Below are 13856 nucleotides of genomic sequence, written 5' to 3'. Positions count from 1 at the left end.
AGAAAATGAAACTTGATGTTCCACGTTTTGATGGTTCAGACCCATCTGGATGGATTTTTAAAATCCAACAATTTTTTGCTTACCATTCTACCCCGGACTCGGAGCGCCTCACTATTGCCTCCTTCTACATGGAGGGGTCGGCGCTGGCATGGTTCCAGTGGCTCATGCGCAACCATCAGCTCACGACGTGGCAGAGTTTTCTCGAGGCCCTTGACGCTCGCTTCTCCCACTCGCCATATGAGGACCCTACTGGGCTCCTCTTCAAGCTCACTCAAATAGGAACGGTGACAGAATACCTTACCCAATTCGAGGCCATTGCCAATCGCATCATTGGGCTCTCCCTTTCTCTCCTTCTGAGCTGCTTCATTTCAGGATTGGATCCTGACATTCGTCGCGAAGTTAAAATGCTTCAGCCTCTCACCATGGTCCACGCCGCGGGACTCGCCCGACTCCAGGAAGAAAAGCTGGCAGACACCCGCCGTCCATCACGACACCGAGCCACCCCAAGCCCTCAACCTTACTTTCCCCCTAACCCTCCGACCATCCCTCTGTCTTCGCCCCCTCCGCCAACCCTACCCCTGTTACCCCCTCCACCCAAACCACCACCTATACCCCTGAAGCACCTTACCCCGATCGAGATGGCTAGCCACCGCGAGCGGGGCCTCTGTTTTAACTGTGTCAAGAAATTTATGTGGGGCCACCGTTGTGCCTCACGCTTCTTCGTTCTCATCGCGGACTCAGAGCCCCCAGACAACACCCCTCAACCCAATTTATCTCCCACACACCCGGACCCTAATCTAAACCCGCAACCTGACGACCTAACCCAGCCCAAACCAACCCAAGCCCAAATTAGTTTTTATGCCCTCTCGGGTCATTCCGCCCCGGAGACCCTACGGTTATTGGGCCACATCGGCTGTCAGCCCGTCGTGATCCTTGTGGATGGCGGCACCACGCACAACTTTGTGCAGGCTCGCCTCGTCCGCCACCTGGGCCTTACCGCCACCCCCACACCACCCCTGCGAGTCCTAGTTGGCAACAAGAACGAACTGGAATGCCATCTACTCTCCTCTGCTACCTCCATTCGCATACAAGGCCATACCTTCAAAACAGACCTCCATGTCTTGCCAATTAGCGGTGCTAACGTCGTTCTCGGCGTCCATTGGTTAAAATCCTTGGGCCCTATCCTGACTGATTACAACACCTTAACCATGAAGTTTGTTCATAATGGGACAATCATCGAGCTCAGTGGTGACTCCTCTAGTGAACTTCAAGCTATCTCCCCACCTCAGCTCCGTTGTATGCTCCACACGGACGGTGTCAGCGAATTCTTCCATATTCGCGTTGATACCTCCATCCCTGACACTCCACACACACCACCTGAAATTCAATCCCTCATCAACCAATTCAACCCTCTTTTTCAAACTCCACAAACACTACCACCATCCCGGCCCACCAATCACTGCATTCACCTCCACCCCTCCGCCACTCCTGTAAATGTTAAACCTTATCGATACCCTTTTTCCCAGAAACAGGAAATTGAGGCTCAAGTTACCACAATGCTTCAGTCCGGCATCATTCGACCAAGCACGAGCCCCTTCTCGTCGCCGGTGCTCTTCGTCAAAAAGAGAGATGGCTCTTGGCGTTTTTGCGTAGACTACAAAGCCTTAAACGCCTTGACAATCAAGGACCGCTTTCCCATTTCCACAATCGACGAGCTTTTGGAAGAATTGGGAGGCGCAAAATGGTTCTCAAAGCTCGACTTAATGCAAGGTTACCACCAAATTCTCATGGCGGAATCCGACATCGGGAAAACTGCTTTCAGAACGCACCAAGGTCATTACGAATTCCTCGTCATGCCCTTTGGATTGTGTAACGCACCTTCGACCTTCCAAGCAACCATGAATTCCACCTTTGGTCCTTACTTACGCAAATTCGTCATCATCTTCTTCGATGACAACCTTATCTACAGCCAGTCATTCCCGGAACACCTCGAACATCTGTGAACCACTTTCGAGGTCCTCAGAACTCATCAACTCTTCCTCAAGCTCTCAAAGTGCACTTTTGCGGTCACAGAGGTTGAATACCTAGGTCACATTGTCTCCCAACATGGCGTTGCACCGGTGCCGGCAAAAATCACGGCCATACAACAATGGCCCACTCCACAGTCTGCCAGAGCCTTGTGGGGTTTCCTCAGTCTCTCTGGCTTTTACAGGAGATTCATCAAAGGGTATTCCTCCATCGCGACACCTTTGACCCTCCTCCTAGCCAAAGACTCTTTCCAATGGAATGACAGCGCCACCGCGGCTTTTAATCAACTCAAGGATGCATTATGCCGGGCCCCGGTACTCAGCTTGTCGGATTTTTCCTTACCTTTTTTCATGGAAACAGACGCCTCCGGTGTCGGGATGGGTGCGATGCTCTCCCAAAGAAATCACCCCATCGCCTTCTTCAGCAAGCCATTCTGCCCCGCCCTCCTTCGCGCCTCCACCTATGTCAGGGAGCTCGCCGCCATCACGGCGGCCGTTAAAAAATGGCGCCAATATCTCCTTGGGCACCAATTCATAATCCTAACGGACCATCGCAGCCTTAAGGAGCTGATGACATAAGCTATCCAGACACCTGAACAAGACCGCTACCTGGCCCGCCTCTTGGGTTATGATTTCACCATCCAGTACAGGGCCGGACGGGCAAACACCGCAGCGGACGCGCTATCACGGCAGTCAGAACCCAATGCCGCCACACTATTCATTCTTACAATTCCCAATTCTCTTTTTTTGCAGGAACTGAAGAAGGAGCTGAATCGGGACCCAACCTTTCTGGATTATTGCCACCGTATTCAAGCAACTCCTGAGGCTTACCCAGATTGTGTGATCCATCAGAAACTCATTCTGCAGAAGAGGCGTTTATGGCTACCCAAGGATTCCCCAATCATACACACTATCATCTCTGAATTTCACAATACGCCCACTGGGGGCCACATGGGCGTTGCAAAGACCACGGCACGCGTCGACGAGAACTTTATTTGGCCATCTATGAGGAAGGACATCAAACTCTTCGTCGCTGCTTGTCTGGTTTGCCAACAGACTAAGAATGACCATCGCAAGAGCGCCGAACTGCTATGCCTGTTACCTGTGCCGGCGAGACCCAAGGAGGATTTGTCCCTCGACTTCATCGTAGGCCTTCCCTCATATCAAGGCCATACAACTATACTAGTAATTGTTGATAGATTCTCCAAAGGCGTACACTTGGGATTACTGCCAACCCACTACACTGCCTTCAAAGTTGCCAGAGTGTTCATGGAAGTCTCCGGTAAGCTCCACGGTCCCCCACGAAGTCTCGTCTCTGATCGGGATCCTCTGTTCATCAGCCGTTTCTGGTAGGAGCTCTTCAAACTTAGCGGCACAACGCTTAGGATGAGCACTGCTTATCACCCCCAAACAGACGGCCAAACGGAGGTGATAAATAGAGTCGTTGAACAATACCTCAGGGAATTCGTTCACGACAAACCCTCAACATGGGGTCGCTTCCTAATGTGGATGGAGTGGTCCTACAACACCTCTGTCCACTCCGCTACAGGCATGTCTCCTTATGAGATTACCTTTGGGAAGAAACCACCCAACCTTCCTCAATACGTGGCGAGAAATTCAAATATAGACGTTGTCGACACCTGGTTAACTGATCGTGACTTAATGTTCAAAAGCTTGCGACACAAACTGTTCAAGGCCCAACAACACATGAAAGAACTTGCAGACAAGCACCATCGCGAACTCCACTTCACCGAAGGAGACATGGTTCTGGTAAAACTCCATCCAAGACGCCAATCCACCGTCGTGGGCGCCCCATACACGAAACTTGCAAAAAGATACTACGGCCCCTTCCAAGTCATTCAAAAGCTCAGCCCAGTTGCTTACAAGCTTAACTTACCCCCTACTTCACGCATACACCCCGTCTTCCACTGTTCCCTACTCCGGCCTTATAATCCACCATTATCAGCACTAGACACCCCCATCATGCTACCTGAGTCAACAGAAGATAATCAACCACTTGTCACGCCTCTCACTATACTGGATTCCAAATGGTCCGGCTCAGGGGACGATCACCAACTGCTCTTGCTGGTTCAATGGTCCGGCCTCTGGTCGGAGGACACTTCGTGGGAACCTTGGCACCTTCTCAAGGAAACCTACAACCTTGGGGGCAAGGTTGTTTTCGATGCGCATGGGAATGTTATAACCAGAGACATGAAACAACAAGAAGCAGAAACAGAACCAATATCAAAGCTAAAACCAGCAACAATGCAAGAAAAGGAACCAAAAGCAACCACAGAGACAAGAAGGCCAAAAAGGGAAATTACTAAGCCACAGGATTTTGTGGCAAAATGAGTGCCAAGCGTGGTCCTCAGCAATGCAATCATCACCTTGCAATTCCATTCTGTCGGCTGAGGTGGCACTAATTCCGTTAGGAGCAGACTTGCTTTTTCTTTTGTAATTTCGTCCGTTTCCTCCAAGGCAAATATGCCAAAAGCACCATTAGTAGTGTGATAGTAATTCTATATATATGAGGAAACACTGTAGCTAATGGGCAAGCAATAATACAATCTTTTTCCTTTTTACCTTGTTCTGGAGACTCTAGATCTCGAAAGCTACGAATTATTCTTTGTTCATAACATTTATGAGTTCAGATATTTGCAGTCCATGCAAATTTAGGTTTGAACACTACTAGTGAATATTAGATCTATATTCAAGTTTGGGTATTCGTAATGAATATATATACTGTTTTTACAGCAATAAATAGATATACTTATTCCTTTTGCAGACTTGGAGTTGGCACTTTAACTTGAAAATTAGCTCCATGGTTATTCCTATTCCTATAAAGATACATAATAAAAGCAAAAAAGTAACTCTATTTTTAAATTTGTAAAAACATAGTATGATACATAATTTATTAGTTGTATTAAAAAGAAGTAACCATTTGAATTTAGTAACTTACACAATTCCTAAATATCCTCAAATGATTCAGAAAATTTGATAAAAATAGATATTTTTGTCCAATCAGATGAAGTTTCTAGCATCCACAATCATAAATGAGTGTTATATTTACATAAAAACACGTGTCAAATGAGATAAGATAAATTGAGTTTGACAATTCAATCTTATATATATTGTGAAAAATAATTTTAGTTAAAAATTAACTATTTTCATTTCCATACAATTAATCTCTATATACGGATAAGTTAATCGATCTCAACTACTTTTTACTTTTCTGTGAATTATTTGTGTAAGACTAAAAAATCACAATTTGCTTCTCTTGCATACTACTCTTGCTTCATACAGAGGGAGGGGCAGAGAAATTGAAAACTATATTATTTAAGTGACTATCTTTTAGGAAATAGTTTTCTTTTTAAATTATTAAATTAGTGCAATTTTTTAAAAAAATATATATAAAGTAAGTTACATTTAATGAGTATGGTTTCCTTTTATTTTAGGTGATTTTTTTTTAATACGTGAGAATTAAGGATTATGTAAGAAAATTTATAATAATTTACATTTTGTTCAATCAACTTAGTTAGACTCCTTATATTTTAGGTGATTATAAACTACCACAACTATTTTTAATAATTGTAGATCACTAAATAAATAATTTTTCTGAAAAAACACTAATTAAAAATATTATTAAACGTAAATTATAGTAGTATTTGATTTGGTAAGCACTTAGCTCTTGGTTGGGAGCCAACCTCGCGGTAGCCATGGCTAGCATTAATTGTTTGATGGAAGATGAGTTGAATTCCTTCCAATTATTATTATGACAGATATGGTGGAGAGGTAAATGAGCATATTTTGTCATTTTTAATTATGAAAAGAAAAATATATGATAAATATTCAATGTGTTAGTCAAAATCTAAAGAAAGAAAAAAGAAAGAGAAAATTAAAAATATAATAAAATTTATGATGTAATAAAAAGAAACAGATAGAAAAAAAATTAAAATATATTGATGAGATATTTAAATGAAAATTGATTTCTGTATTATTAGTCTTACGAAAATTGGCCCCTATTTCTGATCATTGCAGACAATCGGTGTGCTTGCTGAGTTGCTGACATAAAGAATAGTGGAATACAAACCATATATGCTGTCTCTCAACTTTATTTTTTACTGTTTTTTTCTTCTATCTCCACAGTTCTTAATATTCAGCTGTCTAATGTAATATGTTACTATTTGAATTAGTTAGTATATGAAAACTAAAACCCATTAAGGCCCAGTGGTGAAATTTTGAGATAAATACATTTTGAGTTCAATCTTTATTGTCTGTATTGTACATAAAATAAAAAGTTAAGTGAAAATTAAATAATTGATACACATTTATCTATGTATGTAATTACTTTTATAGTTTATTTTTAATACTGAATTTTAATAATATTGTATAAAACTAAAAAATTATCTCACTTTAACTAAATATAAAAATTATTTGATATAATTAGATTGTTTTGAAAGTAGTATTTATTTAATTTTTCTCATAAAATTAATAAAAATAGTTATTGAAAATGAGATAAACTTGAAGGAAAAAAATGTCTTTATAATATTTTTATTTGATTTGAACAAAATTATCTTTACACTACTACAAAAAGCGGATTCAACATCGGTGTGTTAACATCAGTTGTTAAAAAAACCAATGTTAACATATGCGCGGTGGCATAATTGTAAATACCGTGTATACGTTAACATCGGTTTTGTGAAAAACCGATGTTAACGAAATTCATTAACATCGGTTATTGGAGAACCGATGTTAACATTTATTAGTAACATCGGTTTTTAAATAACCGATGTTAACATATGTTTATTAACATCGGATTTTTAGAAAACCGATGTTAATGTTTGTTATGTTAACATCGGTTTTCTCCAGAAAACCGATGTTAACCTTAACATCATTTTGTTAACATCGGGTTTTTTTAAAAATCGATGTTGAAGTTATATTTTAAAAAATATGGTGAGCCCTAAGAAGCTGGCACTCTGTGTCTTCTTCTCCATCTAAGCTTTCGCGCTCTCTTCTTCTTCTAATCTCCGTCTAGCGAAACCGTCCCTGTGTGCATCTGAGCATCGTGTTCGTCACACTCGAGCATCGTCTTCGTTGCACTCGAGCATCGTCACAAGTCTCTGCTTCTTCTCCTTCGCCACCATACCTAGGTATGTTTCGTCTCCTTCGCGTTGTCTTGTCCTTCTCTCTGTCTTCTTCTCCATCTAAGCTTTCTTGCTCTCTTTGTTCTCCATCTACCTTGAAGTTGTATGTTCTCCATCTGACCATCATTTTGTCTAAGGTCGAGCATCGTGTTCGTCGCACTTGAGCATCGTCAGAAGTCTGTGCTTCTTCTCCTTCGCCACCTCATGTAGGTATGTTTGGTCTAATCCTGTATGAATATTTGATTGCATTCATGTATCGCACACTTAGTGAACTAAACATGGCTAGGGTATCTCATATTTAACTCGAGCATCGTGACAACTTTGTGCTTCTTCTCCTTAGTGAAGTTTCCCTTACCCTTATTGTGTTCTTGTAACAGTTTAAGAGTTAACGCCTATTATTGGAGTTTAACAGTTTCCCTTACCCTTATTGTGTTCTTGTAACAGTTTAAGAGTTTAAGAGTTAACGCCTATTATTGGAGTTTAACAGTTTCCCTTACCCTTATTGTGTTCTTGTAACAGTTTAAGAGTTTAAGAGTTAACCCAGGACATTGATTCCCACCATAAAGGGAGGGTTTTGCTACAATTGAAGAACAAGTGTTCAGCCTTTAATTGATTAAATTCCAAGCAGCATGGCTAAAAGCTTTTGAGTTCTGCCCTTAATTGTTTTTTTATTCTTCTGTATTTTATACTTTTTTTTCTATAGTTCATTTCATCATCATTGTAACTATAGCTGCCCATTATAAAATAGCTTAGACAATCTAGGTCTGCTGCTTCTGAACCTTTTATTTATCCTTGAAGTAGTTTAATTTTTTTTTATTTGTGTTCAACTAGTGAAGAGTGAAGACTGAAGTTGTTATGTGAGACTCGTTGATTTTCCTTTCATTTCGACGGAAGCCTAAGCAATACACTGCCACTGAATTGCCAGTAAGAAAAATTGGTCATGAAACACACACACACACATACACACACACAAACCCTAATGACACACACACACACACACGTATGATAGAAACACACAGACACACACTGATGACACACACACACACACACTCATCATACAAAGACACACACACAAGTTTGATAACAAATTTGTTCAATTATACATGCAGAAATTTGTTCAGTTCTGACTTGTTAGCTGTGACAAGGTAGCTGGCCTCTTCATAAGGTACTTATCTAAGTTTAACTTAAATTCTACTGCAGTGGTGATGACCTACTAATATTAGTGAAAACAAATTTGCCTACTGTACCTTAGTTAATTTGTTCACAGTTGTAAAAAATGAATTGATTTTAACTTGAGTTATTCGTATTTTAAGTTTTCAAATATGCTTGCATGATTGTTTTTTTTTTTTTGCACTGCAAAAATCTGAAGATGGAAGTCTGTCTCCATTCCATTTAACCAAGACCAAGTGTGGAATAGATACTACCTTATGCACCACTTTTTTAGGAATTTTGAAGAATGACAGTAGGTAGATAGGAAGGGCTGTTAGGAATATCCTGCCTCCCATAGAGAGACACCTCTGCTTCCATTTGGCTACCTTAGGATTTTCAGCTTCCAAATTATCTTATAAATGTTCTCATCTACACTTGATGTACTGGGGTTAATGCACAATCTATAAGTTGATTTAGTAGTATATTGGCCATGGGGTTCAGCCAACCACAGCATAGAGTCTTTGATATGTCGTTGTATAGGGATAGAGCAGATTTCTTCCATAAACTGCACAGCTAAATCACTTTCATGATCAAATAAGTTCCTTCTCCATCTAAGGTTCCATTACCAGCTATCATGATTAAATTCTCCCATATTTGAGATGAGAGAATTTTGCTGCCTACTAATCAGAAAAAGCTGATTATATTTCTGTTCAAGGGTATAATCTTCCCCTAGCCACTTGTCTGTCCAGAACTTGATTGTTTCCCCACATCCCACCTTCCAAGTCAATTGGTGCTTGAAGATATTGTGATCTGACTGGTGAAATATCTTTCTAAGGTCCCTCCATCAATGAGAAAATCCCCTCTTATCTGTATCATGCTGGAACTCAGGCCATCCACCATATTTAGAGATTAGAACTCTTACCCAAAGCTGCTGCTGACCAGATGCAAAAGCCCATATCCATCTACCCATCAAGGCTACATTGAACTTTGAAATATCCTTTATACCCAATCCCCCCTCATTCTTGGGCAGACAAATATCAGCCCATTTCACCTAAGGAATTTTATTATGAGTATTGTCTCCTCCCCACAGAAATTTCCTTTGTAAGGAAATTAATTTTTGGACTATCCTTTGGGGAATCCTGAAAAAGGAAAGAAGATAGATTGGAAGAGCATTGAGAACAGAATTGATAAGTGTGACCTTCCCCCCCCCCCCCCATGGATATATCTTTCTGGGCCCATTTGGATAGTTTTGCTTTGAATTTAGTAATGAGAGGCTCCCAAACCATCAGACTGGAAGGATTGGCACCAATGGGAATGCCTAAATAGTGAAAGGGGTAATTCATTTTACTGCAGTTCAGGATATTAGTTGTTGCCAAACCCCAATTAACTCCACCTCCTATGATCCCGAATTGACTTTTAGCAAAGTTAATCTTCAAGCCAGAAGCCAATTCAAAGCCTCTAAGCAGGGCCTTTATAGCATGAACATTCTGCCAATCAACCTCACCCACAAAAACAGTATCATCAGCATACTGCAGAATATTAACAGGTTCTCTCTTCTTTCCAACTAGATAGCTTCTATAAATATTTTTGTGAACTGCTTCCCTCATCATACCAGTGAGACCTTCCCCAATTATATTGAAGAGCAAGGGGGCTAAAGGATCTCCTTGCCTCAAGCCTCTTGAGGGGTTGAACTCCTTAGATGGGCTACCATTAATCAAAACTGATATGGTTGCTGAATGTAGGCAAGCTGAGATCCATCTTCTCCATTTTTGGCAGAAACCCAATCTAAGCAACATATAATCCAAGAAGGACCAAGACACTGAGTCATAGGCCTTTTCAAAATCCACCTTGAAAATCATTGCTGGCTTCTTGCTTCTCATTGCTTCCTCCACCACCTCATTAAGAATCAGGATCCCATGAAGTATATGTCTTCCTTTAATGAAAGCTGACTGTTTTTCATCAATGAATTCATCCATAACAGACCTTAATCTATTAGATAAAAGCTTAGCTATGACTTTATACATGCAGCCTATCAAGGATATGAGTCTGTAATCATTTAGGGACTGTGGCTGATACTTTTTGGGAATTAAAGCCACAAAGGAAGCATTGGAGCCTCTAGGAAAGCTTTCATGAGCATAGAACTCATCCACGAATCTTCTAAACTCAGGATTCAACACATCCCAGAATTCCTTAATAAAATTGAAGTTAAGGCCATCAGGCCCAGGACACTTATCCCCTCCACAACTCCACACTGCTTGTTTGATCTCTTGGTCAGAGAATGGGACAGTCAGCTGTTCTCTTTGCCTCTGAGAAATAGATTTGAAGTGAACTCCATCCAAGGTAGGTCTAGAATGCATCTGCTCAGTGAATCTATTATGGAAGAAGTTGGCAGCAGCTTCATTTTTCACTGCATCAGGTTGCTGGATCCACTCCCCATATATAAATATACCTGGAATATTAGTATAAGCTCTCCTGAAATTCATGTATTTGTGAAAGTAAGCAGTGTTGTAGTCCCCCTCCTTCAGCCATCTGGCCCTAGATTTTTGTCTCAATAAAGATTCAAAAGCATTAGAGGCATTCCATAACTCCTGCTGAAGTAAAGTTTTGTCCTTAATCTCTTGATCAGTCAGATTTCGATGAGCAGCTAGATCCTCCACTTCATTTAGCTTCTGCTGAATATTAAGGACCTTCTTAGGATTAATATTCCCCTCTGCTTTGCTCCACTGTTTTATAACAGATTTTAAGTTCTTCAACTTATTTTTAAGGGCAATACCCCCCCAGCCCCCCTGCTGGTCCTTTTTCCAGGCCTCCCTCACCATTTTTTGGTACCCCTTTTGCTGCAGCCACCAGTCAAACACCCTAAAGGGCTTTGGGCCCCAGTCCACCATGTTAGTTTGCAATATAGACGGGCAATGATCAGAGAGGTTCCTTTGAAGGACAGTTTGGCAGCTCTCAGGCCAAAGAGATAGCCAATTCTGTGAGACCAAGAATCTATCAAGCCTGCTTTTCACACAGCCATTAGGCCTAATCCAAGTAAAGCTATTCCCAGAACATTTAATTTCCTGAAGCTCCATATCATCAATCCATTGATTAAAGGCTGCAATGTCATAAGGATCTGTCCTTCTTTGAGATAAGCTGATTCTTTCCTGAGAACTTCTAATGCTATTGAAGTCCCCAAGGAAACACCACATTCCACTAGGATTAGAAGCCTTCAGCTGCCTCAACTCATCCCATAAAGCTTTCTTCCCAACCAGATCACAAGGAGCATAAACATTGACAAATATCAACTTCTGATTATTACTACAACATGTGCCTTCAAGCATTAAGAAGCTTCTACCTTTTTCCTTCCTTTCTACCACAAAGGTGGAGTTATTCCACATACATAAAAGGCCACCAGCAGCTTCCACAGATGGAACAAAATCCCAATGACCAGTGGAGTCTCCCGAAATGGCCTAGCAAATACTTTTATTAAAGTTCTCCCTCTTGGTTTCTTGGAGGCAGACAAGATGCACTTTGTGCTTTACAATGAGCCTTCTAACAGCAGCCCACTTGACTCCTCTCCCCAAACCTCTAGAATTATAGGAGAGAATTATCATAATTGCTGAGATTTAATTCCCTTCTCTGCTGCCATCAAATCATCTTTATTCTCCATATCCAGCAGCAGCCCCTTAACCTTGCTATCTTCTTCCTTATAAGACAAGCCCATTTCCTTCAAGATGTCACATTGCAGCTGTATAGGGTCCTCGTATAAAGAAGCCCATTTCCTTCACCATTCCAGCAATCGAGAGTGATCATAAAATAGAAAAACTAAGATGAATTTAATTTAAATTACTGCTTTGTTATCATTCTTGATGGATGTTCTAGCATTCATGAGTATTGACTTTGGTTTAATGGCTTCCATTTCTTAATATATGATTAAATCCTGCTCTGATATTGGATGACCATTGGTTGAAATGAATACCAAAATCCTTCTCCAAATGTGTCAGCCATGTCCATGACCATTGGTTTTTTTTTTCAGGTTATCATAGACTAATTTTAATTGACATTGTTGTTGAAGGTCGTTCGGGTTATAGCAACTCCAGGTACGTACGTAGGAACTAGCATGTATATACTGTTGTTTCATTTAAAATATTATATAGTGGTGTTTGCTTTAAAATGTTATATACTGGTGTTTGATGTAAAATGTTGCATACTGGTTTCAATGAATGAGGAATTGAGTCCCTTAGGAAATGAATTGATGTAAAAAAATAGAAAACCTTCTGCAGTGCTTATTTTTCCACCCACATTTTTTTTATCAGCCAAGATAAATTATATTTATATATATTGTGAGTACCAGAGGTACAAAACAGTACATGAATTAGATTGACTTGCCAGCAACATGGTTTCAAGCTCAGACTGAGATCAGTCTCGCAAGGAACCAAAGCTATGTATTACAAAGACCTACAACACCCACTGTCTATGGTTTCTACCCCCCTGAAAAGACAAATCTCGATGCTATGTTAGACGACCAATAGCTGTAGGTGAAGGCAAAGTCCTTGTCAAAGTTCTTCAGCCATGTCCATAGTGTAAAAATAGCATCCTCCATTAGCTTGTTACCATCAAAAGTTTGATTAGAGAAATTCTGGTTATTAAAATAGCATCCATGACTTTTTCGGAGTTGAAATTATGGTTATTAAAAACCATTAAATTTCTATGCTTCCAAATAGTCATGGATAAAGCTATCCAAAGCACTGCCCATCTATTGTCTGTACATCTTTTGCTACTCCAGCTTGAGAATTGGATGAAGTGATCTTTGGGATCATTAGTGAAAGGACCCACTCTGTCAGCCCATCTCAAAGCCTCCCACCAAAGGCATCTAGTTCTTGTGCAATCAAACATGACATGACCAATAGTTTCCTCCTCTCCATCACATAAAGGACAAGAATACGATGGAAGGCACACCTGCCTCCTTCTTAAGTTAGCCTTAGTAGGCAATCTATCTTTAAAAATTCTCCAAGAGAATGCAGCTGCTCTTGGAGGAATTTTCAGATTCCACATAAACCTGGAAGCATTATCTTCATATTCTGAACTGCCATCTTCCATGAGAAATATGTATGCTGACTTTGTGGAATAGGATCCACTAGGTTCAGCCCTCCAAGTGAGATGATCCATTCTAGAGGAGTGAATCTGAACCCCATCAATCTCATCCATGAAAGCTACCACCATATCAATTTCATGATCGAAAAAATTCTCCTCCATTGAAACTTCCAGTCCCACTCATTGTCAACATTCTGACCCATTAAACTGATAGTAAGGTCCTGCTGCTGACTCACCTGATATAAAACAGGGTATTTGTCTTTAAGGGTTATATCATCTTCCCTCCATTTGTCTTTCCAAAACTGGATTCTGGCCCCATTACCCACCTTCCACCTCAAGTTAGTGGCCAACCTACTCTGGTGTTGCTATTGGAAGATAGATTTTAAATCCTTCCACCAAGGAGAATTGTCAACACTACCTCTACCATGTAATAAGGCATGCCATCCCCCATATATAGACA

At 40.7% G+C, this 13856-nt stretch overlaps 1 protein-coding gene across 1 annotated transcript; it reads left to right on the top strand.

Moving 5' to 3' along the window:
• Window positions 1-5: 5 nt before the first annotated feature.
• On the top strand, window positions 6-2003 carry LOC114410835. Its single transcript, XM_028374752.1, has one exon. The coding sequence runs from the start codon at window positions 6-8 to the stop codon at window positions 2001-2003; it is 1998 nt and encodes a 665-aa protein (XP_028230553.1).
• Window positions 2004-13856: the final 11853 nt, after the last annotated feature.

This window comes from Glycine soja, chromosome 4, assembly GCF_004193775.1.
Source record: "Glycine soja cultivar W05 chromosome 4, ASM419377v2, whole genome shotgun sequence".
Lineage (NCBI taxonomy): Eukaryota > Viridiplantae > Streptophyta > Magnoliopsida > Fabales > Fabaceae > Glycine > Glycine soja.
This window is presented reverse-complemented; position numbering and strand designations above follow the sequence as displayed.